Source organism: Ranitomeya variabilis, chromosome 6 (genome assembly GCF_051348905.1).
Source record: "Ranitomeya variabilis isolate aRanVar5 chromosome 6, aRanVar5.hap1, whole genome shotgun sequence".
NCBI classification, from domain to species: domain Eukaryota; kingdom Metazoa; phylum Chordata; class Amphibia; order Anura; family Dendrobatidae; genus Ranitomeya; species Ranitomeya variabilis.
Genome location: NC_135237.1, coordinates 460,074,002 through 460,096,407, shown reverse-complemented (window position 1 = coordinate 460,096,407; position 22,406 = coordinate 460,074,002). Strand labels below are relative to the sequence as shown.

At 40.0% G+C, this 22,406-nt stretch overlaps 1 protein-coding gene across 2 annotated transcripts in view; it reads left to right on the top strand.

Annotated features, from left to right (window-relative positions):
• The window catches only part of TOX (thymocyte selection associated high mobility group box), a 382,119-nt gene that overhangs the window by 49,225 nt on the left and 310,488 nt on the right, over positions 1–22,406 (top strand). The window contains exon 2 of one of the 2 annotated variants that reach the window (XM_077270537.1): positions 21,677–21,760. The exons of the other annotated variant lie outside the window; for it this stretch is intronic. Within the exon in view, the coding sequence (XP_077126652.1) occupies positions 21,677–21,760 (84 nt within the window). The remainder of the gene's footprint in view (positions 1–21,676; positions 21,761–22,406) is intronic. 2 annotated transcript variants of the gene reach the window in all.

Below are 22,406 nucleotides of genomic sequence, written 5' to 3'. Positions count from 1 at the left end.
TTGCAATCATCATATTATATAGCATTGTGAACTTGTAATTGCTAATTTTTCCTTTCTACCTAGTTAATCTTTCTCTTTTCTTTGCTCAAAGTAGAAACAGGAAGTCTCTTTTCCCTGCATGAGTCATCCCCCTCTTCAACTCCTGACCCAGCTGCTTTTCTCCTCCCCCTCACAGGGACTTTTGCAGTGACTCATGCAGTGAAGAGAGACTTCCTGTTTCTACATAGATCTAAGAAGGATTCAGCTGGTCTATTTTTAATCACGTGATGTCATAGACCTAAACAGAAAACAGAAGAATTCACTGGGTAGATAGGCAAAATGAGCAATTGTAAGTACACAGTGCTATGTAATATGATGATTGCACCATATTGAAAGAATAAAAATTTTGATGGAAGAAATAATTAAAGTGAAGACAGGTGATCAGCACAGCTGCACTTTCCAAGGGCTTCAATGTAGTACCGACTTGGGTGCCAAACCATGTGAAAAATACTGAGAAAATGTCCATGTCCAGAAGATGAGAAAGAGAAAGGGGCACTCACTGTCCCATAATATTGTCCTTTTATTTGGATTTACATTAAAAAAAACAGGCAGGAGAGTTCTCAGTGGAGACGCACTGGATAACGGCCGTTTCGCGCTACCATGTGCTTCTACAGGTCCTCGACGGTGATACGTTGAGTGCCATTTTCTCTTTTTCATCTTCTGGACATGAATTTTGCTGGGAAAGATTTTTTAAACTCTGATGATATGAAAAGGAAATAAAAACACCACAACCAAGAAATTCCACCAACGGTATCGGTATCCAATTAGTATGCATATTTATAGTATGAAAACAGTTGTGTGACTGCAGATATTTATGTTGGTGGTAATATTGACAATGGATATTACAATCTCATGTTACAAACAGACGTCCTTGTTGTGACGACCCTGCTATAATAGAATATATTTGGATTATCGATAAACTTTTGGACCTTTTTTTAGCCTCATTCAAACATGTAAAGATTGTGATGCACGGACCGGCCGTGAGTCTCCTAGTTCAGATCAGTACACCCGCTGTCAGTCCATACATTATGGTCCATAAATGAACATCCGAATGAAGCTCAAAATTTATATTTATCGTGTACCATACGCAAATTTTTAGCTGTAAAAAGAAGGCCTTCAGCAGGTATAATCATGTTGTCTAACCTAAAGAGCCGTCCTCACTTATGCTTCCATCCCATAGGCAGAGAACGGATCACATACTCCTTCATAAATATCTTAAACTGGAACCTTAGATGAAGTATGAAGGAATAATCTTGGATTTTGAAAGCAGTTTTTTTTTTTTATTGTTACACAAGTCAGATAGAAATGTTTAAAAAAAAGTCTTGGTCACTGCATAATTGTAAATTGATGAAAACTTGCTGAACATATACTTAAACTGTTTGATAACTCTTCCTTTAGAAATATGTTTAGCTTAAGAAATATCATGTATAAACACACAGACCATAAAATGAATGTCGGATATGTGGAATGCCAATTAAAATATTTAAGTAAGCCATCTTATGATCTTAAACGGGCCCAATAAATGTAACGGTAGCGCTACAATACTCTACAATACTCACAATACTTAATGTTTTAAATACAAGAAGAAAATTGAAAATCTTTGCTATATTTCCACCATGTTATTTTTATTTCATGGCCAATATTACATTTTAATGATGTGAAACCCACATTTTTATTCATGTGCTGTATAGTACATTGTATATGACCCAACACAATTAATTGAAAGTTGTCACGTTTCCAAGTAGTGATTACTATTCACACTAACTTCAATTATTTGACTTTCACATGTTATAACATTTTCCACACATGGCTTATTTGTGCAAATTTTAGAGCAGAGCTTCCTGAATTTAAGTGCTAAGTAATAGACATGAAAAGAGGGAGCCTACGGCTGATTCGAGGGGCTGGGAATAGAAAACATTGCTTGCAGTACAAAGGACTTGAAAGGTATGCTCAATCATGCATTAAGAGACCTTATGCATTTACATTACAGTTTACTAGTTGTATTCAGTTAATTTGCTATTTTGGTTTCTTACGTGCAGCACATAATTACTAATATAGGCTGCCAGAAAAAGCTTTTAAATTCAGTCTTACCGCAAATATGCAATAGTATAAGTTTATGAGGTTTAGACGTATGAATGTATGATTGTTCATTTTTCCAATGATTCTGGCTCCATAAATAGAGCCCTGTTTGAGTTAATAGTTGGATTCTTACCATGGCAATCTGAATGCTTATATGTAAACATTTAGTCATGTTCCTGTATTATCTGAGTAGCAAATGAGCACAGCACCTTTAGATATGCTATCCCTGGGCAAACAAGCAGCAGCTGCACTATTGTTCCTGGTCGGCAAATAAATATAAATTTTAATGACCCGGTAAAGAGAAAGATAAAGCTAAGCATAATATGCTCGAAAAAAGTCTTTGTGTAAAATGTAATTTCAGAGATAAATGTGATTTATACACGAATGTCAGAGTATTTTGCACAATGAGTGGAAAGTGGTACTGTAGTTATGGTTTAGGGCCTACATTCATCTGCACTTACAGCACTATTATGTTAGAATTTGAATATATTTACATGGGGAGAGATTTGCAGCAAATTTTCCATCTGGATTTTCAGGGAAGAAAATCTGCAGTATATTATAACTGCAGCTTTGTGGATGAGATGTTATCAAACCTCATTGACTCCCTGTGTAAAAAATGTACATGTGGAATTATCGTAGAAATTGACCTGCGGTGCAGATTTTAAGTTTAGGTTGCAAATTTTTACTACAGATTTTCTGCCCTTGCAATACATAGAATGAAATCCAACTCAAATCCACAGCAAAACTCGGTCAATATGTCTGCACTGAGTTTATTAAAAATGTTTTTTCTTATGCAGATCCACTTTAACATCCACATCAAAAAATGCTTCAAATACAAAGGGAATCTGTCAGCTGATGCACGCTGCAAAAAACCTTGCGCAGCGTGAATTAGTCACTAGCTGTAGTGTCCCATCCATGTATGCTTGTCTCTGAAACTGTGGGGTTTCATAGAAAAATATACTTTTAATAGCTGCCGGTGTGCACTTGTGGTACAGGCGGGTCTCTAGTGGCTTCTCTCCACCCGCTGACAGTGACTGGCAAGCCTCTACCTGCGTGCACGTATTGGTCAGTGGGCAGAGAGAAGCTGCCGGGAACCTGCCTCTATGACTAGGGCACAGCGCGGCTCAGTCCCCAGAGGCTATTAAGGTTATTAAAAGTATGCTTTTCTCATAAAAGCAGCAGCATTTCAGAGACAAATATAAATGGCTGTGAGCATGTATCAGCTGACTGGTTCCCTTTAACTACTCTTTATTGAGGATTTTGAAGTGGATCCACTTCAAAATCTACATCAAAAAATGTCAATGTTCACCTACCCTTAGGCTACATTCCCACAATGAGTATTTGTGTAGTTTTTGATGTTACATCTTTTCTGCAGCATTTCTGCACATATTCGGTAAAGTAAATAACTTGTGTTTTTTTCATTGACTTTTTTCATGTGTTTTATCATGATTTTGACTCTGTGGTTTTTGGTATATCATGTTTTAAATAAAGCTGCATTGTTTTTGTATACTTCCTTCCATTCAGTTTTGACCAAACTTTATATATTCATGTGTGGAAAGGCACATATGCATTTTTACCTGTGGATTTTATGAATCCAATGCAATTATATATCAATTCCGCACAGTGTACCTGCAAGAGAAATTGACTTTTTCTGGATGTCAAACTCGCACCACAGGTTAGTTTGCGCAGTGTTAAAAAATGTGCAGTGGGCATGAGATTTCTATAAATCCCATCTACTTTGCTGGAATGGGAAGATGACGCATTTTTTGTGCAGCAAGATTATTCCGCATCAAAAACTCATCAAGGGAACTTAACCTTTGAGTATGTTTTTTTTTTTGGAGTACAAGCAAACAAATTGATTTTGAATGTTTTGTAACTGTTTGATTTTCATCTAATTTTGATCCATTTGCCCATTTTCACTATGAATATGAAACAAAAAGTTTACAAGCTTGAACTACCCATTAGACAGTAAAGCACTATAAAATGCTACACAGATGGTGTCTATGTGCTATGGATTTATTTATTTACCCATCATTGATCTTAATATGCGATTTTGATGGCCTTAGACTATAATGGGAACTCATTCTAGTCATGAAAATCACAAATAGAATATATACAGGGAAACTTGTCATCTAAATGAGGCTTTATCCAAATTGCTTTTTAGTTATAGAAGAATAGGCCTCATGAGTTTGCATTTACATACTTTGGCCAAAATCAAACCAAGAAACAGATCATATTCTGGTTTCCATCTAGTCTAGTATTTTCCAATTATATTCTCATATTTGGTTTCTAGTCATCATTCAGATGCTACAATAGTGCACAGGTCAGGTATTGATTGGATTTGAAGGAGGTAACTAGTCAATTAGAACTGATTGAAACATTGCAGAGCATATATCACTTCATTTGCTCCTGAAACTTTTGTATAATTTGCATCATTTACTTGTTGTAAATGCCCGTTCTAAGTTTAAAAATGACTAAAACAATTTTACACCATTTACGATACCTTTTTCCAGTTCCTATGTTATTAAAAATAAGAAAAGGTGCTTAGTTAATCTTTTGATATAACGCACATGTTTATAAATTAATTTCTGTACAGGTTGATTAAAAAGGGTCGTGGAAAATTCTAGCCTCGGTATTCATTACCAAGAGAAAAGAACGCCATTTTACCAAATTTTATCTATACAGTACAAATGTTCCAAGTGATTTTCATTGGTGACTTCAGATGTCCAGGTGGTAGTCAACTTCCATCCAGACATGTGCCTGCATATGCTCAGAGATGGACTCAACTGTTTCAGTGATGCGTTGTCTCCAGATAATTCAATATTCAATCATCACCAGATCTAACACCTTGCAACATTTTTTTCTGTGAGGTTGCGTGAAAGACTCAGTGTATTTGCTCCCTGCAGTTACAGGGTCTGTACCACCTGAGAGAACGTATTACTGTAACTGTGGAGTCCATGTCTGAGGATATGCCAGCAGAACTGGACGACCGCCAAGACATCTGCCATGTCACCTATGGAAATCAGTTTGAACGTTTGTAATGTGTAGATAAAGTTTGGGTAGTGTGTATTCTCATGTTAATAAATTTGTTATGTTCTTTCCGCCATCATTTTGCACCATTTGTTTTGAATAACCCTGTATAACGGTTGAAAAAAGTCACAGGTTAGGGGTTTAGAATAGACCCAATCGGTATCTTGGCATATTTTGCAATGCCAAACTGGATCCATCAACCCAAGGGAACCAAGGTTTTTCAAGTTTAATGATAGTGTTTCTCTTCAGATAAATGTATCTTTCCAGATTTAACAACCAGTTAATCTTATTTATGAATTCTTGGATTGTGGGAGTCTGGTCAGTTATCCAGTATTGAGCTATCAATGTCCTGCCCGTATACCACTTTCGTGAAACTGCAATTTTACCATAATTGCCCGTAGCCAAGTCTTCAATATATCCCAATGTGCATACCAAAGAAATAGTGTCTACTTGTGCTAATTAGGTTCTATAAATTATATCCAGTGCACCCTTCCAAAAGGATTCTAATTTAAGGCAAGACCAAAGCATATGTTATAAGTTTGGTGAGTTTGTCTTACATCTAGATTCAGGTATGATTTTTTTTATAAAAGAGTGGCAAAATTGAAGCGAGGGCATTAAAATTTGTCAAGAAATGTCATTTTTCAAAAATAGGGGGCCAACAAGCTTTTAGCTGTTTGTCCAGCCTTGTTTTCTTGTGTAGTCTGTATAAAGACTAAGTGTTATTAATCTCTTACACCCCCCAAAAAAATGTTCTTTTTGATTTATTTAAAATATTAAACACACATTCTTGTATATTTTTACTGCTCTTTGTGGACATGAATGTCAGCTATATTACAGTATGTCTGTCAAATTTTAAAAACAAAGTCCTTTTTCAGTATAGGTAACCACGGTTTCATTTCCACACTAATATGCTGGCATGTTTAGTTTCAATCAGTTGTGCTGCTGTTGATCCTTACAGTAATATATTATTACATGAAAGATTCCAGATGTGGCATTGGCGGGGTTAATTTGAGATTGTAGAAGTGTAATCTCAACCAAAGGAGCCTTTATCATGTAAGTAGGTTAAAATTGGAGTTGTAGAGCCCCAGGCTTCATTTTGTTCAGCGGTAAAAAAAAATCCCCTTAAGTGGCCTCTTTTGCACATTTAAGAACTTTTTCTTGTAAGGTTGATTTATATTAGCATCAGAATAGCCCTTTTATATTCTTAATGGATATAACATTCTTTACAGTAATAGAAAAAAATGTTTGCAGAGGTGATATACATACTGTATATATATATATATATATATATATATATATATATATATATATACTGTACGTATATTGAATTATGTTGATCTTGTATGATGTGTTATGCTCAGGTTACATTTAGTGCTTTTCTATATTATACTAGATGGTGGTCCGATTCTAATGCATCGGGTATTTTAGAATATGTATAGTATATAGCACAGCCCAAGTAGTATATAACACAGCCCACACAGTGTATAGCACAGCCACGTAGTATATAGCACAGCCACGTAGTATATAGCACAGCCACGTAGTATATAGCACAGCCCACACAGTATATAGCTCAGCCCATGCAGTATATAACACAGCCCATGCAGTATATAACAGCCCACATAGTATATAACACAGCCCACGTAGTATATCACACAGCCCACATAGTATATTGCCCAGCCACACAGTATATTGCACAACCACGTACTATATAGCACAGCCCATGTAGTATAAAGCACAGAGACGTAGTATATAAGACATGCCACGCAGTATATAACTGTCACGATATGGTATGAAATATCATATAAGTTTAGTTCTGTTGCTAGCATGCTGTGGGTTAAAACCCCCCCTTCCCTTTCACTCAGCCAAGAGCTGCCTTGTCAATGTACATGGGGAAGAGAGTTTTATTGACGAAAGGTATTTACGACCAGTATTTCCTGTGGGGGAAAGTGCCCAGCTTTTACTAGATTAGAACCTTCCAGAATATGAAAGTCTTTTGTTCTGTTTTTGGAAGATATTAGGCAAATCGTTTTAGTTAAGACCACGAAAACATATATTTGTAATCACACTCGGAGGATCTACCCATCCCTCGAAACACAGGTTTCTAGCCCCATCTGGTACAGAGGTAGGGATTTCTCTGTCAGTGTGCGTGACAGGTGGGACATGTTTGGTCTCACTGGAATGCCGGCGATGATACGAGATGAATGAGGGGTATGGTGCGATTATGATAGGTTCAGCAGCGGAATTACAAGTCTTAGAAAGATTTAGCTTATACTTAGTCAGAATGTAGAGAGAGGAGGGTCTGGGATAGCCAGCCTTTTTGGTGATGTCACCGACCTAAGCTATAACTGTTTTGGCCGGACTCCAGCAGTGACTCTGTTGCTGGAAGAACATGTGGGTCTGACCTGAAGAGCTGTACCTCATGCATTGGGATTTTTGGGAGCCCCTCCCCCTAGCATGGTGTTTGCCTGAACTGATATGAACTAAGAACATGTGAGTTATCTTTTCTTCCTTTAATCCTTTTATTTTCATAATTACCTTGTACATATTTGCAATTGTCTCATTTGTAACATCTCTGTAAAATATTTTATAAACACTGCCTAAAAATCATTTATGGGGTATAATATTTAATACTAGTTCGTTCTTCCTGCCCTAAACCGTACCCTGTCTCTGAAGGGAATTACGCTACTGTTTTGGGGTTAGCTCCAGACCCGTTCAATTGGAGCTGGTGGCAGCGACCGTGTGCCGGCTTTTGGGGGTCACTGTAGCGACTGCGGCTTGATAATTATTGTTCCTGCCTGAGTGGGAGTAGTTATCGCATCGCTGCAGTGCACCCAATAGCCAGTACATAGCAGGCAGCCTTTCTGGCGAATAATCACCCTAGGTGCAGTACCTAATCTGACCTGACAGAAAGGGGGGCGCCAGAGAGCTGCAAGGTTTAAGTGGAACTGTAAGCGGGATATACACAAATCCCTGCAGTTCATGGTATACTGAAGAGCAGTGGGATACCTAAAATAAGCCCCTGCTGTAAACAAGAGGTCAATAGCCTCGTGTGTGTTTTTTTTTCATCACATTGGGGCAGTGGAGGGATAACTAGGATAAGCCCCTGCACATGTGATAGCCATCTGTTGGTCTAAAGTCACCCCAATCCGTGACATATTGTGGGCAGCGGCTAAGGGATCTTGACAGTCACTGTGTGAATCGTGACATAGTGGTGGCAAGGCGGTGGGATATTAGAGCATTAGTGATTTGGTTTGAGCAATCATTCCTCTCACTAAAAACTTGCAGAAAGTTCTTGCGAGAACTCTGCGCAAATAAGTTTGGAGAACGAACTCAGTGTTTATTAGTTGTGAGACAATTGTGTACTGGTAATTATCCCTTCCCTTTCTCTTCGTTTTTCTATTCTATCTTTTATTTGGCAACCATGGCTGCGAAAGGAGAAGCCTGGTACACCCAGCAGAAGAAAGACACTCTTGCTGGGATATGCATGTACCATGGCCTGAACCCCCAGAACAAGACCAAGACTCAAATGGTCGCTGAACTGGTGCAATGGGAAGCCGCTCTAGACCACTCACAGAGCCCAGAGGCCGCAGATGCCAGCACCAGCGAAGATGGTGCTGCAGCAGAGGTCCAACCACTGAATGCTCGCCCCGTTAGCAATCCGGGCGAATTGGACCCCCACCTGCAGGCGGCCTTGAAAGAATTCCCCACTGACGACCATGAGGGACGTCGGCAGCTGATTCAGCAATACCGGCAGGAGGCCGAGGCCCGAGCCGAGCGAGAGGCCCAGCGAGAGGCAGAGAGAGCCGAGCGAGAGGCCCAGCGAGCCGAGCGAGAGGCCCAGGCCCAGCGAGCCGAGCGCCAAGCCCAGCGAGAACATGCACTGGAGATGCTCTGACAGGGGGGGACGCCTTCCACTGCCCAGAGCCGTGAGCCCAGCAGCGCTCAGACACCAAAGCCCCGGCCTGACCACTTTCCTGTTATGGAAAAGGATGGGGACTTGGACACTTTTCTGCGGGCCTTTGAGAAAGCCTGCAGACAGTACCAGCTGCCTACACAAGAATGGGCCCGATACCTGACACCAGGGCTGAGAGGAAAAGCTCTGGAGGCGTTTGCTGCCCTCCCTCAAGAACAAGATGGTGACTATGAGGCCATCAAGCAGGCTCTGATAGCCAAGTACCAGCTTACACCCGAGGTGTACCGTAAAAAGTTTCGGACCCTCCAACGTGGCCCACACGACAGTTACAGTGATGTGGTGCATGGACTGGGGACCCACTTTGACCAGTGGACCCAAGGACTGTCAGTGACCACCTTTGCACAGCTGCGAGATCTGATGATCAAAGACCAGTTCTTCCGTCTTTGCCCAACTGAGGTGCGACAGTTCGTGATGGACAGAGAACCCAAAGACGTGACGAAAGCAGCGCAGATTGCCGATGCCTATGAGGCCAACCATAGATCGGAAGTGCGGAAGCCAGTCACCTCCAGCTGGAGAGGGGGTAAGCCTGCATCCAACGCCAGTACCCCTGCCAGCCAACATACCAGAGGTCCTGTCCCCGTGGCCAACAGCACCAGACCTACCACCGAACTTCGCCAGTGTTACCACTGCAGGCAGACTGGACACCTCAGTCACCGATGTCCAGCCAAACAGAAGAACCCATCATCCCAGGCCCCAGGGCCTAATGCAGCAGTTCTTTTGGTGGGTGGTGTGGCTGGGAGGGGGTGTGATAACGTACAGCATGTCATTGTGGGAGGTCATGTTGCTACAGGCCTCAAGGACACCGGGGCTGAACGAACCCTCATCCGACCCGAACTGGCGGCCCCTGAAGAAATCATTCCGGGGAAAACCCTAACTGTCACTGGGATTGGGGGCATCAGCTGTCCCTTACCGATGGCCCGGGTTTATATTGATTGGGGTGCCGGGAGCGGGGTGAAGGAAGTGGGGCTGTCTGATAATTTGCCCACTGATGTTTTGTTGGGGACTGATTTGGGGAGGTTGGTTGCATACTTCGTGGATGACCCTCCTCCCCAATCTACTAATAAGGGTAAAGTTAACCCTGGTGATGATGATGATGATGATGGGAAATCGCATGTGTTACCTGACCATGCTTTATCTTGTAATGATGCATCTGTTAACCATTTTTTCCCTAGGATTGAGGGTGGAAATGTTGTACCTGAGCCGGAAACTTTTGCCGAGAGAAGTGGCCTACTCCACCATCGAGAAGGAGTGCCTGGCCATAGTCTGGGCCCTGCAGCGCTTGCAGCCCTACTTGTATGGTTGCACCTTCACGGTGGTGACCGACCACAACCCTCTGCGCTGGCTAAGCACCATGTGTGGAACCAACGGCAGGTTGCTACGCTGGAGCCTTGCCCTTCAGCAATTTGACTTCACCATTAAACACAAAGCGGGCAAAGAGCATGGGAATGCAGATGGACTCTCCCGCCAGGGTGAACCCACGGAGGTGCGCATGGAGGCATACCGAGAGCTTCTGCCACCGTAGCGCACGCTAAAAGGGGGAGGTGTCACGATATGGTATGAAATATATAAGTTTAGTTCTGTTGCTAGCATGCTGTGGGTTAAAACCCCCCCTTCCCTTTCACTCAGCCAAGAGCTGCCTTGTCAATGTACATGGGGAAGAGAGTTTTATTGACGAAAGGTATTTACGACCAGTATTTCCTGTGGGGGAAAGTGCCCAGCTTTTACTAGATTAGAACCTTCCAGAATATGAAAGTCTTTTGTTCTGTTTTTGGAAGATATTAGACAAATCGTTTAAGTTAAGACCACGAAAACATATATTTGTAATCACACTCGGAGGATCTACCCATCCCTCGAAACACAGGTTTCTAGCCCCATCTGGTACAGAGGTAGGGATTTCTCTGTCAGTGTGCGTGACAGGTGGGACATGTTTGGTCTCACTGGAATGCCGGCGATGATACGAGATGAATGAGGGGTATGGTGCGATTATGATAGGTTCAGCAGCGGAATTACAAGTCTTAGAAAGATTTAGCTTATACTTAGTCAGAATGTAGAGAGAGGAGGGTCTGGGATAGCCAGCCTTTTTGGTGATGTCACCGACCTAAGCTATAACTGTTTTGGCCGGACTCCAGCAGTGACTCTGTTGCTGGAAGAACATGTGGGTCTGACCTGAAGAGCTGTACCTCATGCATTGGGATTTTTGGGAGCCCCTCCCCCTAGCATGGTGTTTGCCTGAACTGATATGAACTAAGAACATGTGAGTTATCTTTTCTTCCTTTAATCCTTTTATTTTCATAATTACCTTGTACATATTTGCAATTGTCTCATTTGTAACATCTCTGTAAAATATTTTATAAACACTGCCTAAAAATCATTTATGGGGTATAATATTTAATACTAGTTCGTTCTTCCTGCCCTAAACCGTACCCTGTCTCTGAAGGGAATTACGCTACTGTTTTGGGGTTAGCTCCAGACCCGTTCAATTGGAGCTGGTGGCAGCGACCGTGTGCCGGCTTTTGGGGGTCACTGTAGCGACTGCGGCTTGATAATTATTGTTCCTGCCTGAGTGGGAGTAGTTATCGCGTCGCTGCAGTGCACCCAATAGCCAGTACATAGCAGGCAGCCTTTCTGGCGAATAATCACCCTAGGTGCAGTACCTAATCTGACCTGACAGAAAGGGGGGTGCCAGAGAGCTGCAAGGTTTAAGTGGAACTGTAAGCGGGATATACACAAATCCCTGCAGTTCATGGTATACTGAAGAGCAGTGGGATACCTAAAATAAGCCCCTGCTGTAAACAAGAGGTCAATAGCCTCGTGTGTGTTTTTTTTTCATCACATTGGGGCAGTGGAGGGATAACTAGGATAAGCCCCTGCACATGTGATAGCCATCTGTTGGTCTAAAGTCACCCCAATCCGTGACATATTGTGGGCAGCGGCTAAGGGATCTTGACAGTCACGGTGTGAATCGTGACAATAACACAGCCCACACAGTATATAACACAGCACACATAGTATATAGCAATGTGGGCACCATATCCCTGTTAAAAAAAGACTTAGAATAAAAAATAGTTATATACTCAGGCATTTAGCGATGCTCCTCACGACGCTCCGGTCCCAAGAATGCATTGCGGCAATAACACATGATGATATAGCGGTCTCATGAGACCCCTATGTCATCATCTCGTGAGACCGCTACGTCATCTCCGGTCATTGCCGAAATGCATTCTTGGGACCGAAGCATCGCAAGGAGCGGGAAAGGTGCCGGAAGGTGAGAATATAATTATTATTTTTTTATTATTATTTTTAACATTAAAAAGTTTTTACTATTGATGCTGCATAGGCAGCATCAATAGTAAAAAGTTGGTCACACAGGGTTAATAGCAGCGTTAATGGACTGCGTTACACCGCGATATGCCGTGGTGTTTAGCAGTCCGTTTAACGGACTGCTAAAATCCTATGTGGCCGCTGACTGGAGGGGAGTATGGAGGTGGCACTGACTGGAGGGGAGTAGGAAGGGGCCAATTCACGGCCAGACTGTGCCTGTCGCTGATTGGTAGCGGCCAGCTGGCCATGACCAATCAGCGACCTGGGATTTCTGCGACAGACAGACGGTAGTACCCCTTAGACAATTATATATATAGATAATCAAAAAAGACCAAGCATAGCAATAATTATTGGAGATCCTGCACTTTTCATCCAAGTACAGAAAATGAGCTGTGCCTTATAAAGAACTGCACCAGGAGAATACTCTAAACAAACCTTTCCCCGAGAATACTGCAAGTGTCAAGGTACTAGGGAAAGCATTAACCTTGGGTAGCACCCTACTATCAGTTGATGACCTCAGTCTATTCCTGCCTTCCTCATATAATAGCTATCTTGCTTCGTCACTTCTAAGAACCAATAATTGATTTTTTTCCAAATGAAGCATTAAATTATTACTTTTAAGTAGACACAGTAGGATCCATCTAAATTCAACCTGATAAAAACATTCTAACCCAATCAAATGAATTACTGTACTCATGAATAGTATATGGTGATTATAATTTAAGACTTCATTAGGACTCATAACAGGCTTTTATTTCTCTACAATGCTAATTATTTTCTATGCAATATTGTAAATGAGCAGCACTGATCATCTACCTAAGTATTAAGTGAAAAAATAGAAAATCTTAAGCTATGATTCTGCTGTTGACGATATTTTGGTGTACAATTTTAACAGAAAAAATTGGAGTCTGGCTCAACAGGACTGGATTTTCCTTTTCTTTTTATATTTGAAAAGAAAATATAGTGCATACAAAGGAAAAATTCACATGGTCAACATGACCCAGTCGACGGATTTCGATTGCACTAGGCAGTCTTACTCATGAGTCATAATCATCAACATTAACAGAAATAAACACTTGAAATAGATCAATATGTTTGTAATGACTCTATATAATATATGAGTTTCACTTTTTGTATTGAAGAACTGAAATAAATTAACTTTTTGATGATACTCTAATTTTGTGAGAAGCACCTGTATATGTAACATATAAAGTGACATGTACAAGTTTGAGCACCGCTAGTCAAAAATTACTGTTATTGTGAATAGTTGAGCAAGATGAAGATTAAATGATCTCTAAAAGGTCTAAAGATGACACATTTCATTTGTATTTTGAGCAATAAAATATATATAGTAACTTATTACTTTTTACATAAAAAAATACAAAAAGGAAAATTGCCCGATGCAAAAGTTTGGGCACCCTTGGAGATTTGTGTGCTCAGATAACTTTAACCAATGTTTCAGACCTTAATTAGCCTGTTACAGTTATGGCTTATTTACCATCATCATTAGGAAAGGCCTTTATAAAAACACAGTCACCTCTAATTTTGTGCCAAAAACAGCAGCCATGAGTTCTTCGAAGCAGCTGCCTAGCACTCTGAAAATGAAAATGGTGGAGACCCACAAAGCAGGAAAAGGCTACAAGAAGATAGCAAATTGTTTTCAAGTTGCCCTTTCCTCTGTTCAAAATGTAATTAAGGAATGGCAGTCAACAGGAACAGTGGAGATCAAGATAAGGTCTAGAAGATCAAGCAAAATTTTAGTGAGAGCTACTTGTAGGATTGCTAGAGAGGCAAATCAGAACCTCAGCTTAACTGCAAAAGACCTTCAGAAATATTTAGCAGACTCTGGAGTTGATGTACATCAGAAGTATTTAAAAGAACATCTAAACAAGCTGATGCATTTTGGAAACACGTCCTATGGACCAATGAGGATAAAATAGAACTCTTTGGCCACAGTGATCAAAGGTATGAAAAAAGGGCACTGAATTTCAGTAAAAGAACATCTCACCAACTATTAAGCATGGAGGTGGATCAGTCATGCTTTTGGGTAGTGTTGCAGGCAATGGCACAGGGAACATTTCACGGGTAGAGGGAAGAACGGATTCAGTGAAATTTCAACAAATTCTTTATGCAAACATAATACCATCTGTAAAAAAAAGCTGACGTTGGAAAAGGATGATTTTTACTAATGGATAATTATCCTAAACACACATAAAAATCCACAATAGACGACTTCAAAAGGTGCAAGCTGAAGGTTTTTCAATGACTATCACAGTCTCATGAACTGAACATCATTGAAAATTTGTAGATAGACATCAAAATAGCAGTGCATGCAAGACGACCCAGGACTCTATCAGAACTGGAAGAATTTTCTAAGGAAGAATGGATGAAAATCCCTCAAGTTGAAAGACTCTTGGCTGGCTACGAAAAGCATTTACAAGCTGTGACACTTTCAAAAGGGGGTGCTACTAGCTGCTAACCATACAGGGTGCCCAAATTTAGCATCAGCCTATTTTACTTTTTGTAATTTTTAAAATGTAAAAAAATACAAAATACTTTTTTTTTTGCATAAAGTGTATCATCTTTAACTTTAGCCTTTTTAAAGATAATTTAATTTTCAACTTGGTTAGATGTTCACAATAACAGTCATTTTGACCAGGGGTGCCCAAATTTTGACATGTCACTATATAGCATTATAATTTATGTTATCTGTGACCATAAAATAGAAAATATCCACAGCTGTCAGATATCTGTGTTTTATGGACATCACAAAATAACTGACCAGCACCTCCAAACAGAATAAGACGTGTGAACAGGTGCAAGCTGTCAAACTATTCAGTATAACCAAGAACATACAGATGTACTCTGAAATACTCTAATTTACAAACAGTGTATAAATTAAATTGGAACTGCATTACTGCTATAAAAAATATGTTAACAACAAGGAAAGTACTTAGCGCACAAATTGGCCAATTCATGAGAGCCCACCAGCCCCAACAAGGTGTACCCAGGTGATGGGACCCTGACCTTATATGCCTCTCTCAGGTTGTATTTTCTTGGTTACCTGTGTTTTATGAATCCGTAAAGCTGCATTCATAAACTTCAATGTAATATTAAGTTTTTGAAGATTCAAACAAAACCATTAAAATAGAATTTGTGGATGTTCCATCATATACCATATTGCAGAGATATTCTTCTTTATTATTGCTTAATACACAGCCATATGAACTCCATCTACTGCTGCATGGGTTTCCAACCCAAAGAGCCAACAAAAAGAGCGTCTCTCTCTCTCTGGAGGACTTGGCATGTCCATTTCCAACACAAAGCCCATTGATTCCAGTGGATTTTTAGTAATACTTTATTTCCCCAGTGGTGCTCTGGTAGGGAAATTGAACATTGCCTAATAACTAAATATACATCATGTACTTCTGTAACAAAGGGTTCCTGTCCAAAGAGCAGACCTAAAATCCATCTATCTCCCATAGGAGGGCCTGGCATCTCTGTTTGTAATAGAACAGCTTGTTTATTCCACTGGATACCATGTAATATAATTCTTCTGGGGGGTGTGATAAGGGTTTTGAACATTGCTCAACACATATCCAATTGTCTTCCGTGCCCTGCCGTACAGGGTTCCAATACAAAGAATAGAGACAATCTGCATTTCTGGTTTTCTGGAGGAATCAACATGTTATTTTGCAGTACATAAAACCTTGACTGCCAGTAAATACTATGTAATTTTTTTTTAATTTCCCCTGTAGCGGTGCTCTAAAGACTTGTTACCAGATTTTCCGGCAAATGATTTTACTGCAAATTGCAGCTGATTATAAGAAATCTGACCACTTGTGATCTAATATAAAGGAATTGTTCACAATGCAATTTGTACTTTTATTGAAATTGATGAGGGTTTTTTTTTGCGCAGGATTTGCAGATTACTTTTCAATAGCAAATTTAAATATATGCAAACATACCAGCCATTAAATAAATAAAGACCACAGAAATATGCCTTCATGAGTTTTATTTAAAGTGATTATATATACAAGCCTGTATGAAAGTTTTATTCCATGTAACTATTGTCACGACATCCGTGTCAGGAGTAAGATATTCATGGCGCTAACCAGCCAGTAGATGACTGTACACTTGACAGGACAAGCATTTGCTGCGATTAGACAATGAACCTGACTGCTAACAATGCTTGAATAAAAAGTTTTGACAAATCAGTTGAATGCACTTCCTTTATGCCACCTTTTGCAACATCGGGCTTACTCCGTGTCACTGAATAACGATTTCTGTGCAGAATTTTTTCCACTTGAGTGCAAAAAGTATACTGGAGAAAATGTCATTTAAATGGATCTTGAATTTAGTCGGGATGTAACAAAATCTTAAGTATACACATCTGCAGAATGTCGGTGATGATTTCAGCTTTTGAGAAACAGAAGGATCTCTTCAGTAATTTTACCAGATGTTGGCCTGCATTCCAAATAAGCTTCATATAGTTTATACTGCGCACAATGCACTGTAATGCGGCTATTGAGTCACTATTTAATATCTGGAGTAGCAGTAATGACCTGCCACTTTAGTTTTACTTGTATAGAAATGTTGTAACTATAAAACAGATGTACAGCACTCGGAATTTATTAGGAGCAAAGGGTTTTAATAATGTAACAGATCTAGTCATTTCTTTTCCATTCCTCTTATAATGAATCTTAGTCAAGTAACAAATACATTGGATCATACAACCTTATTTTATGCACTCATCAGTCATAACGTTAGAACCATCTGCTCAATATTGTAAAGGATCCCCTGTGCTACCATAAGAGTTCTGATCATTTGTAACATGGACTCTACAAGAAGAAAATTTGAACCTGCCTTGTAGTAATTCACATCAAGACATTAACAGCAGATCTTTTAAGTTCTCCTTTTGGGGAGCAACCCAACAATATAGTTAGGTGGTACATGTAATGGTAAAGTAAATGCTAGGAAACAAGGTTTGCACGCTACTAGTGATGAGCGAGTGTGCTTGTTACTCGGGTGTGCTCATAGATTATGTTTGTGTCCCTGCAACTGCATGAATTGCAGCTGCTAGACAGCCTGAAGACATGCAGGGATTGCCTGTTTTTTAGGGAATCCCCACATGTATTCAGGCTGTCTACCAGCCACAAATCATGTAGCTGCGGGGACACAAACATAATCTATGAGCACACCCAAGATACTCGGAGAACACCCGAGCATGCTCGGAAAACCCGAGTAACGAGCACACTCGCTCATCAATACCCGCTACTCATTTCCCTGAACATCTCACTGCCTCCAATGGCTTACCTTTGTCCCATATTACATCTTGGTTCCATCTCTTTCTGAAGCCTGGCCATCAACAAGAGGTAAATAAAAAAATCCAAAAACGCAAAAAGTGTACCATCTCCCTGGGTATAGATTCAAGGCACGGATCATGCTCCTGTGTAGCATTCCAATGAAGATCCAAAAAGGCAATGTTTAGTCCAGCCACATGGATAAAACATAATATCTTTTTTATTGAATATTGAAAAAAAAACAAATTGTAAAAGCGTAACATCATAAAATAAGGTACAAAATCTATTCGTTTTGAGCGGTTAACCCACTCTTCATCATGGCATACTAATTAACAGCTCGTAACGCATAGGATTCACGCCTCAGTTTATGACGTTATTCTGTGACAACATGTTTTTACTCAATATTCAATTGAGAAGATTTTATGCTTTATTCATGTGTCTGAAATAAAGATACATTAAAAAATGTAATTTATCAGATTAGGCCACCATTCTTTTATATCTCCTTGGTCTAGTTCAGACACTTACATGCCCATTGTGGTAGGGATAAGCATAGGAACTTTGACTGCTTGGTGGTAACATTGCCCCATACTCAGCCAAGAGCAGTGCACTCCTCGTGTTCTCTCCCTCTACAAACCTACCTTTGCCCGACATTGCCATCTCTGTGTGCGGTTCCACCATTACTCCAAAGCAACATGCCCGCTGCCTTGGAGTCATCCTTGATTCCGAGCTTTCATTCACCCCCCACATCCGATCACTGGCTCGCTCTTCTTATCTGCATCTCAAAAACATTTCCAGAATTCGCCCTTTTCTTACTTTTGACTCTGCAAAAACTCTTACTGTCTCACTTATTCATTCTCGTCTGGACTATTGTAACTCTCTACTAATTGGCCTACCTTTTACCAGACTCTCCCCGCTCCAATCTGTCCTGAATGCTGCTGCCAGGATCATATTCCTCGCCAACCGTTACACCGATGCCTCTACCTTGTGCCAGTCATTACACTGGCTACCCATCCAATCCAGAATCCAGTACAAAACTACTACCCTCATCCACAAAGCACTCCATGGCTCAGCACCACCCTACATCTCCTCTCTGGTCTCAGTCTACCAACCTACCCGTGCCCTCCGCTCTGCTAATGACCTCAGGTTAGCATCCTCAATAATCAGAACCTCCCACTCCCGTCTCCAAGACTTTACACGTGCGGCGCCGATTCTTTGGAATGCACTACCTAGGTTAATACAATTAATCCCCAATCCCCACAGTTTTAAGCGTGCACTAAAAACTCATTTGTTCAGATTGGCCTACCGCCTCAACGCATTAACCTAATTATCCCTGTGTGGCCTATTAATAAAAAACAACAACATAATCACGTTCCTCCATCATGTTCTCATACACTTTATGCAGTTAATAGCCTCTGTGTCTGTACTGTTACATACTTAGGCAGTTAACTGGTTCATGCAGCTTTACATGAACACCCGAGCCTTACACTATGGCTGGTCCAAATAACTAAAGCAAACACCCGAGCCTTACACTATGGCTGGTCCAAATAACTAAAGCAATTGTTACCATCCACCTCTTGTGTCTCCCCTTTTCCTCATAGATTGTAAGCTTGCGAGCAGCAGGGCCCTCATTCCTCCTGGTATCTGTTTTGAACTGTGATTTCTGTTATGCTGTAATGTCTGTTGTCTGTATAAGTCCCCTCTATAAGTTGTAAAGCGCTGCGGAATATGTTGGCGCTATATAAATAAAATTATTATTATTATTATTATTATAGATGGCAATATTTCAGTTGCAATTCATGCTTCAGCAGCTCTTTTCTGGGAATGGACTTGACTTACTACTATGCGTTCCCCACTCACATCAATCTTGTGTGCATAAATCCCTGTTCCTGGGTCATTTATAGTCATTTTTAGGACTAGTTGCTACCATCCAGTGACTAATTGCGCTGACTCAGATGTCTAGCCTTTACAGGCTTTTCCAAAAGTTTTTAGATTGACACAAATTTTGGTTTTGACAAAGTTTGCTGCATCAATGTTTTTAGACTTTTTAGTCAGATGTTTCTGTGGTTGCTAAAGTACGATCATAAGCATTTCATAAGATTTCCAACTTTTGACAAATATATCAACTTTATGCAAAGATTAAATATTTAAAGTGTTTATCCTTATTTCGCAAGACTTCTGCAATTCGACCAGGCAGCTGGATGTCAGATTCTTGACCAAAATTATTTACAACCCATTTTGCTTTGTAATATGGTGCTTCATCATGCTGGAAGAAGCATGAGGAAAAAATAAGGGTCAACACTGTAAATATTCAGTCTTTCCATACATTTAATGCATTTAGAGAGTTTATAAACTTAAGAAATGTTTAGAATTGTACTTTATGAATCATAGAAACAGCTGACTCCAAGATCTAAATTCATAGAAGCAACAAACTTTGTGAAAGTCAAAATTGATGTCAGTCTCAAAACTTTTGTACATGGCTGTGCAATTTGGCCCTTGACAAAGTTCTTCATATCATTTTGCATGTTTCAAACACATTAACTTCAAGCACTGACTGTTTACTTTCTGCCTGATGATCTTAGACCTTACTTTGAAATTGAATATCAAAGTGAATGTGTAATCTAGTAATAAAGATGAGCTCAACTGGTTTCATAAAATTCTCCTTTGCGTATTAGGCAGAGAAAGGATTTTCAGTCATTGTGACATAGATTTTAAATGTAAGGACACCTGCCTTTTCAGGTCATCTGAGATATTAAAGAAGCTGTCCACTACTTCAACATTGATGACCTATTTTAAGGATAGGTCATCAATGTCTCATCGAAGGAGGTGTGATACCCCGCTGATCAGCTGTTCTCAGTGCTCGGTTATGGAGCTGCTCTGTCTACTCATAGTGGCCACAGCCGGTTACTGCACATCCTCTCCCTATTCAAACATAAGGATAGGTCATCAATGTTAAAGCACTGGATAACCTCTATATGGAGTCTGAAAACTATTCTATGATAATTTGTTCTCCAAGAGACAAATAGCGCTCTATCAATCCAGGGTATTGCCTCATTCAGCTGAAATTGTGTGACACATTTTGGTGCAATTTTTACCCATTTTCCCTTGTGAAAATTTAAATCTGGAGCTAAAACTATTTTTTGAGTGGTGAAAACGTAATTATTTTTTCTTCATCGCCCAATTGTATCAAATTCTGTGACACACATGTGCTGTCAATATGATCACTGCACCCCTAGACATATTTATTGAGAGGTATAGTTTGTCATAATGAGGTCACGTTTGGGGGTTCTGCTGTTCTTGGACCTCAGGGACAATTATATCGAACAAATTTTATCACTATCATGAAGTACAATATGTCACAAAAAACATTCTCAGAATCAGTGGATCCTTTGAAGCGTTCCAGAGTTATTACCACATAAGTGACACTGGTCAGAAATGAAAAAAAAATGGCCTGGTCACGAAGTCAATAATAGGCTCAGGCGCGAAAGGGTTAAAATAGAAACACACCAAAATGTGTGTGAGCTTGGTACCAGCCAAGTATACCTCAAGACTGTGATCAAGCTCACCATAGTGTGAGTAACCTGTGAGGATATGGCATATACCTCAGGGGTACGCATATCACAGGTTGACAACATAGGAGTTTAGCTAATGTAGTTATTTCAATTACACACAGAAAAGTGGATTTGTTCCCAAAATATAAAATCCTGCCAAATCCAAAATAATGATTTTTTTTTCTAAACTACATATTAGATTTTTTTTGTTTTGGAGGCCATTTTAGAGAAATAGACACCAATACATGTACTGTTGATGCCTGTAAGTGACTTGTAGTGCAATTCCCAACTACTTTATTTTCCTCAGGGTGACTCAGTGGAGACCCTGTTATTAGCTTTGGTGTGTCTAATTTTTTTTTTTTATTACACTTATACTGTTCCAGGTAGCCAGCAACCCTACAGGGCATGTCCCTTATGCTCTTCATGTAAAGAACATCATGACCGGACCATACAAGAAAGGAATCATGGTTAGTAGTACAATTTTATGATTTCTCTTTATGTTAACAAGATGCTCTTCTGCAATCCTCAAACTGTTCTTGGTGTTCTTTAGATTAATATTTTACTTATTTTTAATCACTTATATAGCACCATTCTTTTCCATCACGCTTTACAGACGTGATTATCACTGTTCCCATTGGGGCTCGCAATTTAAATTCCCTACCGTTATGTCTTTGGAGTGTGGGAGGGAACTAAAATATCTAGATGAGACCCACAGAAACATGGGGAGAACATACAAACTCCTTGCAAGTGTCCTTGGTGGGATTTGAACCAAAGACCCCAGCGATATAAGACCACCATTCTGCCCTATTTATATAGTGGTTTATGTACACATTATCTTTAGGCATTAGGCTAGATAAAAACTTTGGACATACGTTAAATTGAGCCAACTGTTCCATGACTGGTACCGCCATAGGTTTTACATGTTCCACAATGACAATGATCCAAACAGATTCATTGCTAGAGGGTGCAAAGCTTATAGTTGCACCTTGGTGTTGGCCATAGAGTTAACTTAAATACTTCTCTGCCACCTAAAATTACATTATTATAAATTGAAAATGGTAGGTAGGGAATCCTTGTTTTGCAATGGGGCCCAGGAGCATCAAGCTTTGCCTC